The sequence below is a fragment of the Oryx dammah genome, unplaced genomic scaffold, assembly GCF_014754425.2.
Source record: "Oryx dammah isolate SB20612 unplaced genomic scaffold, SCBI_Odam_1.1 HiC_scaffold_3, whole genome shotgun sequence".
NCBI lineage: Eukaryota > Metazoa > Chordata > Mammalia > Artiodactyla > Bovidae > Oryx > Oryx dammah.
Genome location: NW_024070187.1, coordinates 103,594,905 through 103,616,065, shown reverse-complemented (window position 1 = coordinate 103,616,065; position 21,161 = coordinate 103,594,905). Strand labels below are relative to the sequence as shown.

Here is a 21,161-nt window from a genome sequence, read left to right as displayed (position 1 = left end):
AATCCTGAAATACCGTGGTGCTCGTGCGCACAGGTAAGTGCTACATACCCACCCCGCCCCACCGAGGACAGCGTCGCTTGCTTCTGCTCCTTCAGCCCTGAGACAGGAAGACGTCCTGGGCTGGACGCAGAGCTCTGCTTTGCCCGTGTCCTGGGTCTTCTCAGGTGGTACTAGTGGTAAAGAACCTGCCTGCCAATGCAGAAGATGTAAGAAATGCGGGTTCAGTCCCTGGGTTGGGAACATCCCCTGGAAAAGGGTATGGCCACCCACTCCAGTATTCTTGCCTGAAGGATCCATGGACAGAGGAGCCTGGGGGGCTACAGTCCACAGGTTTGCAAACAGTCGGACACGACTGAAGCGAGTTAGCACACCTGCACGTGTTCTGGTCAAGCTTCACTTTCCCACTTTTTCCCCTTTACTTCCAAAATGTCTAAAGCCGCTCATGGCTCAGAAGTCGTTCTTGCCGACAGTACCACTGAACGGGTGCCTCTGGCCTCCAGGTACAGTGCTGTCAGCTTCTCACAAATCAGCTCCTTCAATCGCAACCAGAGAACACCCTTTACTGTCTCACTGTCTGGATGAAAAGAGTGAGGCTCAAAGAGGTGAACAATGAAGGGACCAAGCCAGGGCCTGACTCCAGGCCTGATTCCCAAGAGTCTTCCTTCCTCTGGACACAGTGCCCCTGCATCCAGCTATGACACAGCAGCTCATCCCCAATCAGACCAGAACGTGGGGAAGGTCCAGGGTAGGTAAGCTGGCCTATCTGAGACTTAGAGGCCCACAGCATATCTCCATCTACCCCGCTGCCCTTCCTCCTGTTAATCCCCCCTGGCCTAATCCTTCCAACACTTGTTCCATGTCCCACTCTTGCTTTCACCTCTAGCAAGAGGTATTAAGGATGATAGTTAACACTGGTAAAAGGGGTGATTCTTTTCTTTTAAGTTTTATTCTATTTTTTTTAAGTTTTTTTTTTTTTTTTTTACTTGGCTGTGCCGGGTTTTAGTCGCAGCATGCATGATCTTCGATCTTTGTTGCAGTGTGTGGGAATGTGGGATCTGGTTCCCTGACCATGGATGGAGCCCAGCTCACCTGCATTGGAAGCGCAGGGTCTTAGCCACTGGACTATCAGGGAAGTCCCAAAGGAGTGATTCTTAGCACACATACCAGCTGTTGAGGGACTCGTGGGCAAAACCTACCCAGGTATCAGAAAGTGGCCTGGCTCTCCTCCTGCACGGTGAACGAGGACTGAGACCAATCTAACCAGGGCACTGAAATGGTAAGACAGCTAAACAATGGATTAGCTGTATTGTTAATATGGCTGGTTCCCTATACTTGGTCACAGGCCACACCCCCCAAATCCAGCCACCGAACAATCTGTCTTTGGCTGAAGATGAACTGGGTCAGAGTGGATGGGACAGACTTACACAGGAACCCCCAGTGAAGAGCAGAACTCCTGGCTGGGCAAGGGTTATTACACAGAAAGGACTGTTTCCACCGCTCCTGGGTGAAACACCACAACTCTCACATGCATTTAAACCACACAAAAAATTAACTCCCGTAAGCCCTTTAAATGTGTAGAAAATGACGTGATAAAAACAAATGCTTTCTAGTCTGACCAAGTTATTTTTTGACTTCTCACATTTGGTACTATTTCCCATACGAGAGTATTTTAAGTACAATAATTTTCGCTGCTACAGAATTAGAACTTGGGATAAGAATATATTTTATTTTGTCATAGAAGTTCTACCAAAATATACTTTTTTCTTAACTTAAAAATACGGCTTTGGAAGGCAAAATTTGAGTTGTTACAATTCATTACATGTTTTACAAACAACTGTGAAAGGAAAGAGATCAACAGAATGGACTCAATTTTTAAATATAAAAATGTTCATTTTAAAAGCTTGACCTTGTCCTTCAATAACTTCAGGGTGGGGTTCTTGCTGATTTTCTTGTTGAAGATGACCAGGAGTTCCTCTTCAGATTTGTGATGTTCATTCGTCACTGCATAATACTGAGCTAAAACCTTCACAAAGAAAAACAGTGGTCAAATACGTATTTGTCCTGAAAATTTACCCTCTGTGTTAGTTCTCTGGCCCCCAACACAGCAGACAGTGACAAATGAAAGAACCCAGGTGCTGGTTACACGGAGGTGTCCTGCTTGTGGCAATTCACACAGCTGCACACGTGTGACACTTCCGCCTGTGTCAGACACCAGTAAAAAAAAAATTACAAAGAGGGAAGAAAACACTGTCCTGGAATAATCAAAAGACAGTAACATATCTAGAGCAGTAATTTTCACATTTAACACTGATGCTGCTCTGGCTGAGGAGATGTGGATTGGCGTGACTCCATCCCCACCCGCACCCTGAAGGGCTAAAAAGAAGCTTGAACGTCACTGAGACATACACACACCTTTGTTTATAGTGTGTGTGTACACACACACAAATTTACAGTGTTTCAGATGTAGAAAAACAGAACAAAACTATACATTTTAAAATAAAGAACTGATTCTCCCCAGCATTATATACCTGATTCACACCCTCATACCTTTTTCCTTAGCTTCTTGATTGTTATTTCGTTGTCTGGGGCCTGTTTCAGAACTGCTTTAATAGTTCCCTTCCAGTTGAATTTACCTACAATATAGAAAATAATATGTAAAATACTGTGTTTTGTGATACTACCAAAAGGGTTAAGAAACAACAGCTGTGTGTGAGAGATCCAGTCTCCCTACACCCCAGTCAACATTTGGTAGTGGTATGACGTTTGTAGAGCAAGTTTTTGGCCTCGATGAGGCCTCATTTCTGCACCACCTGTTTGCTACACAGGAAATGAACAAGACCAGAATGAACAGGATGCCACAGCTCTGTGTAGCAGGCACCTGACCTGTCCAATCACAGTGGCCGAGAGGCAATGACTATTGCCTACAATACTCATTTTCAGAGTGAGCAGAAAAGCTAAGTGTCATTAAGTACTACCATCCTACAAATTCCTGTAGAAAGACATGAGTTATGTCTAATGAACTCAAGATTTACTAAGGATCTGCTGAGATCAAGGGGCTGTCTAAACACAGTAAGCAAAGCAAAGATTGTCAGTAGGCTACGACTCATCTAGGGAACCTCTGCTTCTGGGAAGATGAAGACGAGTATACAGAAGGTACATAGTTCTGATGAAAGAAATCAAAGATTTAAATCAACAGACATGCCATGTCCATGGCTTGGAAGACAACACAGTAAATAAAGTGATCAATTCTCCCCAAATTGATCCAAGTCCTCTATCATCACTTTTTATAGATATAGGCAAGATTATTATAAATCTTCTAATTTTGCAAAAGAATAAAGTGAGAATAAGCCTACCCCTTTTCAAGACTTTGGATATACCTACTCTAGTCAAGAGTGTGTGGTGGACGGACGGACACACACAATGAGAGAGAACCCAGAATAGACCCACACTGATAGTGGACAAAGGCCCTTCACTGAGAGAAAAGACAGCCTTTTTAAATGGTGTGGACCAACCAGACACTAATGAGCAAAGAAATAAATCTTCAACCAAGTTTCATATCTCATAAAAATTAACTCAAAATGGATCATGGACTTGAATGTAAAACATGCAACTATAAGACCTTTAAGAAAAAAACAGAAAGAAGAAAAAAGAAAAAAACCTCCATGGATTTAAGGCTGGCAAAGAGTTCTTAGATGACTTCATAAGTATCATCTCTTAAAGGAAAAACTGACAAATGAGGCTTCATCAAGACCAAAAACTTGCTCTACAAACGCAGCACCACCAGCAAATGCTGACCAGGGTGCAGGGAGACTGGATCTCTCACACGCTGCTGGTGGGAATCCAGCATGGTGCAGCTACTCTTGAAAAATCTGTTTCTTAAAACACCAAACATGCAAGTAATGCGCCACACAGCCGCTGCACCTGCTGAACACTTCTTCCAGAAAACACGACGCAGGAAAACCTCTACATGAGGGCTTACAGCTGCTTTATTCATCAGGACCACGAGCCGGAAATAACCCAGCTGTCCGTCAACAGATGATGGATAACCAAGCCGTGGGACACTCACCACAGACCACTGCTCATAGTGCAGAGGAATGGACTGCTGAGATGTGCAGCAACCTGGATGAATCTCCCTAGAATAAGGCGGGGTGAAAAGGGCCAGTCTCAAAAGGTTACACAGTGTGAAGTCAAAATCGCTCAGTCGTGTCTGACTCTTTGCAACCTGATGGACTACACGGCCCATGGAACTCTTCAGGCCAGAATACTGGAGTGGGTAGCCTTTCCCTTCTCCACGGGATCTTCCCAACCCAGGGATGGAACTGGTGTCTCATGCATTGCAGGCGAATTCTTTACCAACTGAGCTATCAGGGAAGCCCATTACACAGTAAATGATGCCATTTATGTCACATTCGGAAATGACACAATTCCAAAATGGAGAGGAAAACGGAGAGGTACATGGAAGTAAGGGATACGCTGACCTCTGGGGTAGAAGGGTTGAGAGGAGAGTGGGCATGGCTGTAAGAGGGCAGTGGGAGCATTCCCTTCGGGGACAGGAGTGTTTGTCTAATGTCTGTTTCTTGACTGTTTAAGGTCAACACCCAGGGAAGTTTTGTCCTACAGATGTATGAGGGCTCAGCCTCAGAGGAAACTGGGTAAAGCCACAGAAGGATCCTTGAAGTCTAATTATTTCTTAAAAATGCACGTGAATCTACAATTATTTCAGAACTAAAAAAAAAAAAAAAACTTCACATGTACAAAATTATAAGCTAAGAAATCTAACTACACTTGGGCAGTTACTGAACTTCTGTGAATAAATTCTCAAATCCCATCTGGGCGCTCGGGCCTGTTCTTAGTGGCAGGCCTGGGGAGTGTTCCCGGTCTGAGCAGTGGGAACAGCTCTGCAAAGAAGACAGTATTTAACAGGAGCCCTGGACTTCCCAGGTGGCTCAGCTGGTAAAGAATCTGCCTGCGATGTGGGAGACCTGGGTTTGATCCCTGAGTAAGACCCCCTGGAGAAGGGAAAGGCTACCCACTCCAGTATTTCTGGGTTTCACTTGTGGCTCGGCTGATAAAGAATTCGCCTGCAATGTGGGAGACCTGGGTTCGATCCCTGGGTTGGGAAGATGCCCTGGAGAAGAGAAAGGCTACCCACTCCAGTATTCTGGCCTGGAGAATTCCATGGACTGTATAGTCCATGGGGTCGCAAAGAGTCGGACAAGAGTTGAGCGACTTATACTTTCACTTTGGAGTCTGACAAGTACACATTCTGGCTGAAAGAGATGGTGGCCGTGGGGCTCCAAGCAAGGGGACACCAGGGACAGACCCAGAGACAGGAGGAGGAGTCAAGCCTGTTCCGATACCTTGGACCTCAGGGTACATCTAAGGGAGTGATAAGAGGCAAGGACAAGAAGGGGCTTACTTTAAGCTCCAGAGACAATAAACGTCTGCAATCTAGACGGCTCTACATTCTATCCTTAAGGCTGGAGAGACCCTTGTGAGACTGACTGACAGTGCTCACTATTACTCTGAAGTCACATCTTCGAGTATAGGTTTTGCTCCAGACTCTTTCCCGTGCATCCAGAGGGCACAACCCACCCGACGGGCCCAACCCTCCCCCTTCTCCCCCAACCTAGAGAGGGCAGAGCTGCAAAGCATGGCAGCCATACCTTTAGCAGGAGCCTCATGGTTTTCCGGTTCTCCATCCTCAGAATTTTCTGGGAGCTTAATCTTTTTCTTCTTAGAATCTGTTTCAACTAAGTCATTAGGAAGATTAAAAAAGAAAAAAAAAAAAAAAAAACAGATTTCACATTTATAACAGCACCTACTATTTAATGAGAGGCCTACAGGGCCAAGGCCCTAAAAACAAAACACCCATCACCTTGCTCATGCCCCCAGGCACCCCAGCCCCGAGGTTTCTCCTCCAAGGCAGATGACAAAATGGGCAGTTGAGAGATGGTGTTCCCTGCCCCGGACTAAGCCCAGGCTGGCCTGCTCCCAAACCTTATGCTCTTTGCCGTGAGTGGTTTCAAACAGCAAGGTCTGACACATTTTTATCCATCCCCAACTCACAGGTCAAATATTCTTTAACAAACCCTTGAGCGTAAGTGAACCACAAACCTTCTGAGTGCTTGCGCTTTCTTTTCCCTGGACCAGCGTCTGCCTGCTCCCCAACCTTGGCGCCTCCGTCCACCGCCCCATCCTGGGCGCGCTCGGCCTTGCTCTTCTTCCTCTGGCTCTTCGTCCCCGAGGAGCCGTCGGCCGTCTCCTGCTCGGCCTCCTGTGCCGCTTTGCGCTTTTTAGGCTTCTGACTCTTTGCGTTCTCCTGGTGGTTTTCTAGTCTTAGTTCTTTCTTTTCTTTTTTCCTATTCTTCTGCCGTTCTGCCTTCCTTTCTCTCTTATTCTTCTTGGCCTCTGCTGGCTCTTCCGTGCTGCTGTTTGCTTTGGAGGGCAGGACCTCAGTGTTGTTCTCTGCACACGGCTTGGTCACTGGCTCTGGTGGCTGCTGATCTGGCCCCTTACCGACGGGCTCCTTATTATTATTAAGCAAAACCAAGACACACATAAATACTCATTCCAGACACATATCACTGTGTGTATCTAATGAATAAATTCCTCTAAGGAAACTGTTATTACTTACCATTTTATAACTGTGACGCTCACCCCAGCCCCATAGCTCACATGCAGCAGCTAATACACAAAATGAGAAAAACTACCCCCAGCCCACATTCCTCTCTGCCTTTAACAGATATTTTCATTCCACTGGGAAAATGAAGGATCTGTATGTCACAGAAAAGTCAGACCTTTAATTCTGGCTCACTAGCCACCTGTTAGGTAGAAGACAGGCATGTAGGTGTGGCAGAAACCACCAGATTTATGCATCTGCAGGCCTGGGTTCAAGTTCCAGCTCTGTTCAGTAGCCAGGTGACTCAGAGCAAGTATTTATCTGCTCCAAACCTATTTCCTCATCTATAAAAAAAACCTACCTAATACAGTTTGAAAGAAAGTGAAAGTGAAGTCGCTCAGTCATGTCTGACTCTTTGCGACCCAGTGGACTGTAGCCTACCAGGCTTCTCCGTCCATGGGATTTTCCAGGCAAGAATACTGGAGTGGGTTACCATTTCCTTCTCTAGGGGATCTTCCCGACCCAGGGATCAAACCCGGGTCTCCCGCACTGGAGGCAGACGCTTTAACCTCTGAGCCACCAGGGAAGTTTATGTACAAATAAAATGAGAAAAGCTAAGCTTGAGAAAGCAGCTGGATGTACAGGAAGAGTTTTGTAAACTCCTGAGTACTGGACAGAGGTGCCCTTATTACCATCACTGTTCAGATGGATGGCTACCCTGAGAGGAATGTCAGGGAGGGACACCTGGGCGGAATGTCAAGAATGGTAAGTAAGGAACCATGGAAACACGTGCTGGAATAAGACAAACTTCCTATTTACTGCACCACCTGACTCAAACCGAGTGACTTCAGCACAGCCAGCCCCACTGCCTGCTACACTCTGACTATAAATACGGTGCGGCCTCCATGCCTGCCCCTTCCCAAGAGAGTACGTGGAGCAATTCACTGAACTGCTCCGTGAGCTCTGATGCGTCTGCAGCTCCGGGGCCGCTGCAGGTGTCCTGCAAACCCTGGGACTCACAGTCAAGCTCCATCTCTTAAGTAACTGGCCAGGTGGCAGTCTTCCTCCTTTCAGAGGCGAGGTCACGAGGGGCCCAAATGGAGGAGGACTGGCTTTCACTCCTGTACAAGCACTCTGCTGAGTTCACGAAGCCTGTAAGACCCAGTCATAGGCTCAAAGAGTAGTATTTAGGGTATTGAGACTAAACTAAACAACTGGAGTTTTTTCAGTAAGAATTCAGAGATCAAATCATCCAGGCACACGCGGGGGAAGCAGGCGATGAGTTCAGAAAGGACTCAGGAGGAAGGGGGACCAGGACACCTCGCCCTGTCCTACAAGTTCCATCCTATGGTACAGTGTGTTGTAAGTATCAACCCACCAGGGTCTGAGCACCGCAGCCCCAGGCCTGCCCCCTTCAGCCCAGTCTCCAGCTGCTGCCCCGCCTCCACTTCCTAACGAAGTCTGTCCCCTGCATACACCCCAGCTTCTGGGAGAGAGGGGAGACAGGAGGGAAGGAAGGAAGGAGGGAGGGAGACACACCCACACCCACCGAGCAGCCCCTCAATCAATGAGTGAACAAACTCACTCCCCATCAGCTTCCTACTCCGTTCCAGACTCTCCTCCAATGTGGTCTCCTCGGACACGATTTCACTGCCTCTGTCCTGACAGCGAGACTCTCCCCTCCTTCCCTCTCTGCCCTGTCCTCTGCCTCCCATTTCTTCCTGGCCTGTGTCACCACCCGACATCACAGCATCAGCTCTTAGAGCAGCTGTCGGTCTCTCCTGCCAGAATACAGCTCTGGAGGGAGGGACCCAGGTCCAAGGAAGGCTGGGTCCACAGTGACCAGGAGCGCTGTGCACTGGCGCAGTGAGTGTTTCACCTGAGAAGGATACAAAGCCCCCAGCCAAGCACCCCCAGGGCCTTGGCACCATCTCCACCTCCGACTCCAGGCACATGCCGGGACGTTCACTGCCCAAAAGCAACGACAAGCTACATTTTGCAGAGCTCAGAGTTTACCACGAGCTGCTTACTGGTTATCTTATTTAATTCTTATATATTCACAGCTTCAAAAATGAAATTGGAAAACTCTATTTTTGGGACTCTGGAGTTAAGCTAAATAACCACAAACTTTTATGACTGTTAATTAAAATAATGGAAGTGATAATGAAAGTCACTCAGTCATGTCTGACCCTTTGCAACCTCATGGATTATACAGTCTGTAGAATTCTCCAGGCCAGAATACTGGAGTGGGTAGCCTTTCCCCTCTGCAGGGGATCTTCCCAACCCAGGGATCGAAACCAGGTCTCCTGCATTGCAGACGGATTCTTTACCAGCTGAGCCACAAGGGAAGCCCCAAATAATGGAAATAACCTTTAAAAAAACAGGTGCCACATAAGTGCCAATTGAATGATTGGTTATAAGGTTTCAAGGGCCAATTTGTGTGTTTAGAGACAAATGCTAGATGCATGCCAAGAGAAAGTTTCATTTTTTATCCCAATTTGTGGTCAAAACCATTCTCTCTGCATAAAGCACATCAACTGCTGACAACTGTGAGGAGAATAAAAGACCAGTTGGACCCCACTGTTGTTTTGAAACACTAACAATGTCTTCAGATGGGATATAAGCCCCAAGTAGGGGAAAAGTGCAACTGAGTTAATGAGAAAAAATGTTGAAGAATGGAAGCAAGGACATGCCTACAAGATGTCACACTTCAACTTTCTGCAGGTGTATTCCACATCTGGGGCCTCTTGGAGCAAAACATCTCAGGAGGTGGTCTACTGATGTGCTCCAAGCAATCCCTCTGGCCACCGGAAGGAAGAAGACCAGCACCGACCAAGCGCCCACGCCCTCCTAGGCACGAGCTGGGAGGCTTGTACTCCCTCATCTGCTTTAATACTAGGACACATCCCCTCACCCCACACCTACCAGAATACCTGGTCACCCTCTCTCATCCTCACCCTGTTTATTTTTCCCTCCTGCCACTATCACCCTCCTGAGATGTTTTTCTGTTTTTTGTTCAGGGCCTGACACGTATTGGGCACAGTAAGTACTGAGTCTTTTGTGTTGTTGCTTAGTCACTAAGTCATGTCCAACTCTTTTGTGACGCCATGGACTGTGTAGCCCACCAGGCTCCTCTGTCCATGGGATTTCCCAGGCAAGAATACTGGAGTGGATTGCCATGCCCTCCTCCAGGGGATCTTCCCGACCCAGGGATCAAACACAGGTCTCCCGCACCGCAGGCAGATTCTTTCCACTGAGCCATCTGGGAAGCCCCTACTTAGTCTAACGATCCACCTCTATTTAAGACAAGGAAACGAAGGCTCAGAGAGGTTAAATAAAATGTCCGAGAGCAAACGCCTGGCGAACAGCAAAGCAAGGATTCAAACTGGGTCTGTCAGAAACCCAAAGCACCTGTTCTTTTCCAATCATCCCACTACTGGGTGTCTAAGGTGATCAAGTCTAGTCAGCTGGTATTGCTATCAAACATCGGGATTGTTTGATATTGTTATCAAACATCGGGATTGTTTGATATTGTTATCAAACATCGGGATTAAACACCTTTCTCTGCACAATAAGGAAATCTTCTCTGCAGTGCACTCAGTGTATTCCTTCCCATTAATGAAGGCACAAAGAGGCTTTCTGAAAAAGAAGGCTGTCTTGACCTCCAAAAGTAAGACATTCCCGTTTCATTTTTACTAACCACTTTTGCCACACTGCAAGTCTAGAGTGAGATCGGACTTACATTGCTGGAAGCTTCGGAAAAGATATTCCACACCTGCTCCAGGATAGATTCATTATGAACTTTTAAACTGTTCTTCATCCAATTCTGAATGGGTGAAAAAGAAAAAAGAAAAAAAAAACCCACTTATCCCATATGCTGACAGGTACACATAAGCTGTCACTGAAGTGCCCACATCCCCTCCATTCAGGGAAGTCCAGTCAAATACATACCTGAAATTTTGCCCTTTTCCTGGGAACGTTGTCAAAACCACTAATTTGCTCTAATAGTTCCCTCACTTTGGGGCTGACATTGGGTCTTTTTATTAATTCATGAATTTTCTACAGAAAAGGAAGATAAAAGCAATAAACAATCAACAGATGAGTTTCACGAAAGCCAAACTACTGGGTTCACACCTCAAGTCCAGATTCTGGGTTAATGTCTATGTTTACAGATTCAACAGAGTGCTCAAAGTCCAGAGCAATTTATTGTTGCTGTTCAGTTGCTAAGTCATGTCTGACTTTTTGCAACCCCATGGACTGCAGCCCGCCAGGCTTTCCTCTCCTTCACTATCTCCCCAAGACTAAGGCAAGAAATAAAAGGCATCCACACTGGAAAGAAAGAAGTAAAATGATCTCTGTTCCCAGATAACATGGTCTTCTTACATGTCAAAAACCCAAAAGATTTCACAGAATCTTTAGGACTAATTAAGTTCAGCAGTTGCAGTATACAAAAATCAACACTCAAAAATCAAGCTGTGTTTCCCTGCACTAACAAAGAACAAATTGGAGATGAAATTAATAAACAATTCAACTTATAATACTATCAAGTAGAATAAAATACTTAGGGATAAACTTAACCAACCGACGAGGTAAAATACTTATATACTGACAACTAAAAAACACTGCTGAGAGAAATTAAAGAAGATACAAGGAAACGGAAAGACATCCCATGTCCAAGAACTGAAGACAATATTAAGATGTCAATACTACTTAGAGAGAGCTACAGGTTCAGATGTAACCTCTATCAAAAGATGAAACAGTTCTGGAGATGGATGATGGTGATGGTCGTACAACCCTGTGAATGTACTCGGTTGCACAAGATGCATTAATTCTTGGCTATCTAGGTTTCCCAAGAAAGCAGGTGAAAGACAGACGAAGCTCCTTGATGAATTAGGAAGACCTTACCTGAATCCAAGCCTGCTGTTTAATATCGCCTTTGTGGGTTTTACCTTCATACCCCTTGCCACCATACTTCTGATCTTCACTTATGCATTTCACATGGTTTTTATAGTCATCACCCCTTAAAGTGAGAAAGTTCCACCGTTAGAATGATCCCCAAATCGGAGTCTCTGTGCAAAGCTAGCATGCACTGCACACTTACCTTCCCATCTGTGCTCTGCACGGCCACCCCATCCCTTTCACTTACTACGCTGATAACCTCCTCGTCACGTCACATTTTCCTTCCTCCCAACTGTTCAAATCCCATCACCAAACTTTCCACCCATTTTTATATACAAATGTCTTAAAATCATATTGATAGGCACTATTTTTTTTTAAAGTCATAAGCAAATAGTCATAAATAAAAAAGAATTCTCTGCAACAGGGAGGCTTTATCTTAAGTTACAAAGCCTGTAGGGTTTCCTGGTAATATGTAGCGAACAATCAATAATCAGCTATAGACTAAGTTAAAAGGCGGTATAAAATGGTAGTATCAGGTCATGAGAAAGTTCTGGATCTTGGGAGTCTTGGAAAAAAAGGACATTCGACTCTGTCTTATATGATCCTTTGAAGCTCTACAGGGTCCTCGGGGAAACACTGGGAAGAGGTCAGGGGCAAAGTCCCTTAAGGAATAACAGCCCAATTTTCACCTGTTTCTGTATATCCTTCCTCCTAGGATTAGGTATGAACAAACACTTTATCAGTTCCCAAACTTTTTTTTTTAATCACTGCTTTAGAATGAAATTAAAAGGGACTGTTTGCAAATATCCCTCAAATGCTACAGAGGCCAGTAGGGCCCATGTGCCAAAAGCTGAACCCTCTGAAGCTAAAGGCAATCAGTGCAGGAATGAGATTAGCCAACTGCAGACAACCCTCCCTTAGAAACACTGGATGGGCAGGACCCACCCTGCCCCCTCCCGTTAGTCCTCACCTCTCCAGAGACCCCTTCACTGGAAGCACCCGCCACACTCGGGGCCAGGAGCTTCACTCCCTCCATCACCTCTGATTTTCTGGGGGAGGACCAGGTCTCTTCTCCCAGGTAACTCCACTGTGAATGAATAACTTCATATTCGGGTCTGTAAACCCATCGCTTCCCTGTGATCAGCACACCACACCCAGAAACCCTGCTCTGCATGGTCACCTCCCTGGCTCCGGTAACGGTGCCAAGGACAGGTCAGCAAGTGCCATGGACTCATCAGATTATGACCAAACCCGCAACTCCCTTCTGAGTCTTCTCTTTGCATCACCTTTAAAGAGCAAATGGTCCTGGCAGGCACTGCACTTTTTTCTTAATTTTCTTTCCTCAAATTTGCCTCTTGCTCTTTTTTTTTTTTTTTTTTTTTTAATGCTTTGTGGAACCAACAATCCCATCACTGGTTTGGACATTTCGTATAGATCCACATGGACTTACCAGAAGTCTTTGCCGCAGTCGATGCAGGAAAGACATTCGCAGTTTCGGCAAAGAGCCACGTGCTTTTCCACTTGTACCTTCTTCACTGATTCACCACATGCATTGCATGTAAAAAATACCATTTTTAGCTAAATGATTAAATAGTTTTTTTTTTTTTTACCCAAGATGGGTTTTAAGCCCTGTCCTAAAAAAAAATTAAAAAGGAAAAAAGATAATTATCATTGTAATGTGAAACTTCTTTTCCAAATATATGACTCAGACAGCTAACTCTTCACATGAAAATAACACAACAGAATCAAAGCTGATTCGTAATCTACATTAACCTTTACCATCACCTAAGTAAAACTATTCAACAATATTAACACAGCTAAAACTGGCTGAGTGTGCTCACCACGCGCTGGGCTTTATTCTAAAAGCTTTACGTGTATGGACTTCATTAACCCTCACAGCAACCCTATGAGGGAAGGACTATCGTCGTTCACAATTTACACTTGGTATTGGGACTCAGACTAAGGAACTGTCCAAAGTCACGCAGTAGCAGAACCAGGATTTAAACTTGGCAGGCTGGCTCTAGAGATGAAGTCTGGGGACGTCATGTGCAATATCCTACTTTTCCAATAACTTTAAGTGCACACACGCAGTCTCTCTCTCTCTACTGCCTCTAGGTGAGCACTTAAAAGTACTCCGAGTCCCCAAATACAATAAGAACACAGCCAAAGGGGAATCCTGGAAAGTTTAGAGTGGAGAAGAGGCCTAAAAATCATTCCTATAAGCACAAACAGCACTCATACGGGCATAACCATGTATCCATAGGTGTTAAAAATGCAAATGTGCACCTCAGTTTCAGTGGACGAGAGCAGGCGCGGTCCCCCGTTGGATCAGTCAGAAACCACAGAACCCTTCCAGGAGTCCCAGTGCTGGGTGCGCAACTACTGGAGCGGGCTCCCAAACCCAGGCGTCTGGAGCACTACCCCATGATTCAGTGGGTCCACACCTACACGTAACTACTGTTTAAAAAGTTCATGGAGGTGCTACTGCCCTCAACAAAACACAAATTCATTTACAAGTGTGCCAGAAATCACTGTAACTTTCCAAGATTCAGTTCAGTTGCTCAATCGTGTCCGACTCTTTGCAACCCCACGGACTGCAGCATGCCAGGCTTCCCTGTCCATCACCAACTCTTGGAGCTTGCTCAAACTCATGTCCATCGAGTAGCCATCTCATCCTCTGTCACCCCCTTCTGCTCCCGCCTTCAATCTTTCCCAGCATCAAGGTCTTTTTCTATAAGTCAGTTCTTCGCATCAGGTGGCCAAAGGATTGGAGCTTCAGCATCAATCCTTCCAATGAATATTCAGGAGTGATTTCCTTTAGGATTGACTGGTTTGATCTCCCTGCAGTCCAAGAGACTCTCAAGAGTCTTCTTCAACACCACAGTTCAAAAGCATCAGTTCTTCAGCACTCAGCTTTCTTTACAGTCCAACTCTCACATCCATACATGACGACTGGAAAAACCATAGCTTTGACTAGAAGGACCTTTGTTAGCAAAGTAATGTCTCTGCTTTTTAATATGCTGTCTAGGTTGGTCACAGCTTTTCTTTCAAACAGCAAGCATCTTTTAATTTCATGGCTGCAGTCACCATTGGCAGAGATTTTGGAGCCAAGAAAAAAGTCTGTCACTGTTTCCACTATTTTCCCATCTATTTCCATGAAGTGATGGGATTCAATGCCATGATCTTAGTTTTTTGAATGTTGAGCTTTAAGCCAACTTTTTCACTTTCCTCTTTCACCTTCATCAAAAGGCTCTTCAGTTCCTCTTCACTTTCTGCCATAAGGGTGGTGTCAGCTGCATATCTGAGGTTATTGATATTTCTCCCAGCAATCTTGATTCCAGCTTGTGCTTCATCCAGCCCACCATTGTGCATGATGTACTCTGCATATAAGTTAAATAAGCAGGGTGACAATATACAGCCTCGACATACTACCTTCCCAATTTAGAACCAGTCCATTGTTCCATGTCCAGTTCTAACTGTTGCTTCCTGACCTGCATAGAGGTTTCTCAAGAGGCAGGTCAGGTGGTCTGGTACTCCCATCTCTTTAAGAATTTTCCAGTTTGATGTGATCCACACAAAGACTTTGGCATAGTCAATAAAGCAGAAGTAGATGTTTTTCTGGAACACTCTTGCTTTTTCAATGATCCAAAGGATGTGAGCAATTTGATCTCTGGTTTCTCTGCCTTTTCTAAATCCAGCTGGAACATTTGGAAGTTCTCAGTTCACATATTGTCGAAGATGTGTTTGGAGAATTTTGAGCATTACTTTAGTAGTGTGTGAGATGACTAGAATTGTGCAGTAGTTTGAACATTCTTTGGCATTGCTTTTCTTTGGGATTGGAATAAAAACTGACTTTTCCCAGTCCCGTAGCCACTGCTGAGTTTTCCAAATTTGCTGGCAATTGAGTGCAGCACTTTCACAGCATCATCTTTTAGCATTTGAAATAGCTCAGCTGGAATTCCATCACCTCCATTAGCTTTGTTCTTAGTGATGCTTCCTAAGGCCCACTTGACTTCGCATTCCAGGATGTCTGGTTCTAGGTGAGTGATCACACCATAGTGGCTATCTGGGTCATTAAGATCTTGATTTTTTTAATCACTAGATTGTCATTTTACATTATAAAGAAGTTTCAGAGCAAAAATACTGAGAACAAATGTTTAACCCAGCATGTTCTTTCTCATCATGAAGGTAAGGGTCAAGTACACTGTTCAGGTTAAGACTTCATCTGAGACTCCTCTGGCACAAATGAGAGACTACTCCTGGTTCATGGAAAATTCTCATGCACGAGATCACCATCTCTCCTGTACTCCCACCTTCTGAGTCACTGCTAGAGAGGACAAACCTAAGAAAGGAGCAGGGCTATTCCCCTCCATTCAGCCTCAAATGAAAATGTACATCCTAGCTGCAACTCCAGGGTTTACAGAGGCTCAGCTGGTCTCTCTTGGAGGTCTCTTGCCCTGCAGTTTGATTAATGTGCTTATAAAACGTGGGCCCCTGACCCAGAGACCCCCTTCTTCAGCTCTCCATCAGGATTACATGGGGTGAGTTACAGCCGAGCAGCAAATCCAAAGGAAAGAAAGCCTGACTGTTCTGGGATGTGCACCAACCAAGAGCATCTTCTCACCTGGTTATGGTGAAAGACGTATGAAACAGTCACAGGTCCGGGGGAGCTGGTCTCACGTGGACTGTGACCCACTCCCCCAAAGCCAGCATTCTGCTCTCAGCAGAAGGATGACCAGGTTGCTGGCAGGCAACAAAAGCAGCTGGGCTTCCCTGGTGGCTCAGTGGGAAAGAATCTGCCTGCAAAGCAGCTTCGGTCCCTGGGTCAAGAAGATGCCCTGAAGAAGGAAATGGCTAACCCACTCGAGTATTCTTACCTGGAGAATTCCATGGACAGAGAAGCCTGTCGGGGTACAGTCCATGGAGTTGCAAAAGAGTTGGCAGACTACTGAACGCACACGCATACAAGGGCACTTTGGTCTCAAAACGAGAGTAAACCATAGTCAGCGAGAGATAGACTGCCCCCTTACACACAGGGGGAAGCAGCTGGGACAAACTCAATTACCTGCTGACAATGTTGAAAGTACTTTCACAGTGAGATTCGACCACGAAAAGAATAACCCCCTCAAACTGCAGCTATGGCCTACAGCTTTCCAACCTTCATTTTTGAGGTCTATTCTATATCTTGTTTGAGGCAGAGAGGGGAGGGGAGGAAGGCTTTGCCAAGCTTTGAGATCCAGTTGAGAGATGCACCCTGCCATGGAAGGTCAGAAATTAAAAGGCCTGAGAAGGACGGCTGGAGACAAAATTTCTCTCCTGAATGAAGCCAGTGATGTTGACAAAAAAGGTGCTCAGCGTATCTGTGCAAAATATGTCTTCTCTCTAGTGATTAGACACACACAGCGTAAACATCAATTCAGGAGAGAATTAGATTTTGGTCACATGTAGATTGGAAAGATACCTCTCCAATCGTTTTCATTTGGTCTTTTGTGGCATATGTTCACATTCAGAAATCCGTTGGGATTTTTTCAAAGATAGAATGGGTAGCTTGCACAGTAAGCTGGAACTCATTCTCCTAGGGCCTTCCTCTGGAGTTTAGAGCCACAGCTGCATACTGAGCCTTGATCTACACCGGGCAGTGTGGCCGCCTGCTTGCTAAGGTGATAAGCTCTGAAAGGAGCTTACCCATCCCTCTTCACTCAGCCCTCCAGGGAAGTATCTTTCTTTTGTATGTAAACACTGGTATGTGTGTCTGTGGTGGGAGGAAGGGACTGCAAACAACCGTAAGATGGAAACCATCCAAACTGCACAGCAGACTCAAGTGTGGCAAATCCTAGTGCAGGTTTGACAATTTCAGAAGTGGACATGTTACAAACTTACAAAAAGACACCCCTGTGAAAATGTAGCCCCTCCAAATGAAAACAGCAAGTAACTCCTACACACAAAAGACAATTCATTCAAACTTCACAGGACTCAATACATGTGAAAGAAATTTAAACAGTCACATTTTCAAATGATGTTTTGGTAAATTTGTAACATTTGGACTTCACAAGTTAGAAAAGCTAAAACCATGTTGCATTAAGACTTTCATGACACCTATATACCCGGCTAAGCGCCCTGTTAAGTCATGACTGTTCATTTAAAAATATTACAACCCTAAGTCTTTTATTCTTAAGCTAGGCCACACTGGACAAGAAGACCACCCATGTCACAGCAGAGGATGATGGGTATCGAACAGCAGTGCTGAGCTGATGGGTAGCAGACAGCATCCCTAGGAGCTGGGAACCTGTGAAGCAATTCAGGGACCTCAGTCTCCTCTTATCAAGCTGGTGGCCACCTTCCGTTGACCTGGGCCTGGACTCAGGGCCAGAGGATCTGAGCTGGAGTCTGCATCTGCCAATTAAAAACTAAATGACCTGATACCTAAGCTTCTCAGAATCTGTTTATCTATAAAATGGGTCTAATACCATACAGTATTATGTGGAAAATTAAAGATACCAGATTTGAAAGATAAATCCTTACTCAATGGTAAAATTTCTTGTGGTCTATTTACTTGCAAATCAGTGATATTGCTCCCAGTCCCCTCCAAACACTGCTTCTTCAAATATGACCCTCAATCTACCCATCTATCTTCATAAACTCACCCCAGTCTCTGCTGGCTCCCCATCCCCTGGGTGCCTAAACTACCACCCTATTCCCTGATAACATGAACTCAAATTGGTTCTGGGATTGTGAAGTGAACGTGTAAATCGCTCAGTCGTGTCTGACTCTGCAATACCATAGGCAGTAGCCCGTCAAGCTCCTCTGTCTGTGGAATTCTCCAGGCCAGAATACTGGAGTGGGTTGTCATTCCCTTCTCCAGGGGATCTTCCTGACCAAGGGATCCAACCTGGGTCTTCCGCATTACAGGCAAATTCTTTCCCATCTGAGTCACCAGGGAAGCTTGTATTTGGAGTGATTTATTTATTTATTTTTTTCAGTTCAGTTCAGTTGCTCAGTCGTGTCCGACTCTTGTGACCCCATGAAACGCAGCAAGCCAGGCCTCCCTGTCCATCACCAACTCCCGGAGTTCACACAAATTCACATCCATCGAGTCAGTGATGCCACCTAGCCATCTCAACCTCTGTCATCCCCTTCTCCTCCTGCCCCCAATCCCTCCCAGCATCAGTCTTTTCCAATGAGTCAACTCTTTGCATGAGGTGGACAAAGTACTGGAGTTTCAGCTTTAGCATCATTCCTTCCAAAGAAATCCCAGGGCTGATCTCCTTCAGAATGGACTGGTTGGATCTCCTTGCAGTCCAAGGGACTCTCAAGAGTCTTCTCCAACACCACAGTTCAAAAGCATCAATTCTTCAGGGCTCAGCCTTCTTCACAGTCCAACTCTCACATCCATACATGACCACAGGAAAAACCATGGCCTTGACTAGACAGACCTTAGTCAGCAAAGGAATGTCTCTGCTTTTGAATATGCTATCTAGGTTGGTCATAACTTTTCTTCCAAGGAGTAAGCATCTTTTAATTGCATGGCTGCAGTCACCATCTGCAGTGATTTTGGAGCCCCCCAAAATAAAGTCTGACACTGTTTCCACTGTTTCCCCATCTATTTCCCATGAAGTGATGGGACCAGATGCCATGATCTTCATTTTCTGAATGTTGAGCTTTAAGCCAACTTTTTCACTCTCCACTTTTCACTTTCATCAAGAGGCTTTTTAGCTCCTCTTCACTTTCTGCCATAATGGTGGTGTTATCTGCATATCTGAGTTTATTGATCTTTCTCCCTGCAATCTTGATTCCAGCTTGTGTTTCTTCTAGTCCAGCATTTCTCATGATGTACTCTGCATAGAAGTTAAATAAGCAGGGTGACAATATACAGCCTTGACGTACTTCTTTTCCTATTTGGAACCAGTCTGTTGTTCCGTGTCCAGTTCTAACTGTTGCTTCCTGACCTGCATACAGATTTCTCAAGAGGCAGGTCAGGTGGTCTGGTATTCCCATTTCTTGAAGAATTTTCCAGTTTTTTGTGATCCACACAGTCAAAGGCTTTGGCATAGTCAATAAAGCAGAAATAGATGTTTTTCTGGAACTCTCTTGCTTTTTCCATGATCCAGCGGATGTTGGCAATTTTTTAACCTTCCTCTTTACACATTTTTGTATTGTCTTACTATTCTTAAAAAACAATTCCTTCACAAACATACACACACAGACCTAAATCCCACTGACACCATCACCACCAAAACTGCCCACCTTAAGGGCCAAGCTGTCAACAGCCTCCAGTGAGCCCTGAGACCTGAAGCAAGTCATTGTCCCCTAGGGACTTAAGTTCTCCAGGCTGTGAAACAATGCATCAGGCCAACTAGGCTAGCCCCGAGCTCCTCCCGAGAGGAAAACTCCAAGAAACCAGGGGCATGGTGAAAGGGACACACTTTACACTGTACACCATGACGCCGAAGCTCCTGACTGTAGGGTATATAGTCAGGCAGGATCTCTTCCTTGTTCTGCAAAGACTCTCAAGGAAGGCAAATCCATCTCCACTTGGCAGATGAGCCAAGGCCCACAGAAGCTGAGCGGTGTCTCTTGAACCCCAAGTTCCAGTCTCACACCCTCCCCACATACTACATCAACAGCAATGGTTTAAACAGCATCTATTCACTGGTGTAATAACTACCTGTGGAAACCGACACGTCAGGCACTATGTTAGGCACTGGGGGGCCTGGGGGTGCTGTGTGAATAAGTCCCAGGTAGGCACTCTGCAAGAACGGTAGGCTTGCAAGCATCAAACACCACCTCATGCCTCTAACCTCTCCACAAAGGCAGGGGCTGCAGCAAATCCGGACATTGACCGATCACCTACTACGTGCCAAGCCCTGGCTCCTGTAATACTCACAGGAATCCTCTGAGTTCGGTAGGTTCTGTTATTATTCCCTTTTGACAAACCAGGCACAAAGAGGTTCAGTAACTGTCAGCAAGCTACACGTGCAGTTGGTGGCAAACCTGGATTCACAACGCAGCTACTCCCGGCCCTAAAGCCCCGCGCTCTCAACCACTATGCCCTAAGGGCCTCCTCCTTGGGGATCGAGCTCCCCAAGACTCAAAGAAGGCAAGCGCCTCGTCCCCAACATGCAGCAAGCCTGCACAACGCAGTCCGGTGGGGGAACCAACCAACGATCCCGGCTGGAACCCCCTCTGCGGGTTCCCGGCACCCACTTTTCCATTTTAAAATCCGGAGGAACTGGTCATTCTAACTCCAGGACTCCTTCCATTTCCCCCAGAGCACGAATGAAACTTGAATGCATTTCTTTCTTCCATGCGTTTAAGCCAAAGGAAAGACTCTCTAACGGTGGAAACGCAGGCAACGGCCACAGTGCGCCCACCCCACCCCATTCCACCCCCCTCCCCAGAGCCTGAGCTCCAGCCTCCCAGGTCGGACCTCTGAGCCACCGCCCCTCACCTCTCAGCCAGCGCCCGCCAACGGTTTCAACCCGCCCGGAGAGGAGCACGTGGAATCGCGGCTTCCCGCAAGGCTCAATAACCTGCACCTCCCTCCAGGGCTTCCGCGCGCAGAATTCGCTTCTGAGGCGCCCCGCGACCACACCTCCTGGCGGAAGTGAGGCAACCGGAAGTCGGAGGGCGGGTGCCGCCG

At 45.9% G+C, this 21,161-nt stretch overlaps 1 protein-coding gene across 2 annotated transcripts; it reads right to left on the bottom strand.

Moving 5' to 3' along the window:
• Positions 1 to 1,699: 1,699 nt before the first annotated feature.
• Positions 1,700 to 21,136, bottom strand: LYAR (Ly1 antibody reactive). 2 transcript variants are annotated; one of them, XR_005720717.1, is made up of 9 exons: positions 20,970 to 21,136; positions 12,972 to 13,155; positions 11,528 to 11,642; positions 10,574 to 10,681; positions 10,365 to 10,448; positions 6,118 to 6,529; positions 5,667 to 5,753; positions 2,231 to 2,633; positions 1,700 to 2,199 (listed from the first exon to the last, which is right to left on the bottom strand). XR_005720717.1 is itself a non-coding variant. In XM_040238353.1 (9 exons), the coding sequence occupies exons 2-9, from the start codon at positions 13,091 to 13,093 to the stop codon at positions 1,889 to 1,891; spliced, it is 1,149 nt and encodes a 382-aa protein (XP_040094287.1). In that variant the 5' UTR covers positions 13,094 to 13,155; positions 20,970 to 21,136; the 3' UTR covers positions 1,700 to 1,888. The 2 variants fall into 2 exon arrangements, 1 of the variants encoding a protein (XP_040094287.1); XM_040238353.1 differs by having other exon boundaries at positions 1,700 to 2,023; positions 2,548 to 2,633.
• Between the last annotated feature and the right edge of the window lie 25 nt (positions 21,137 to 21,161).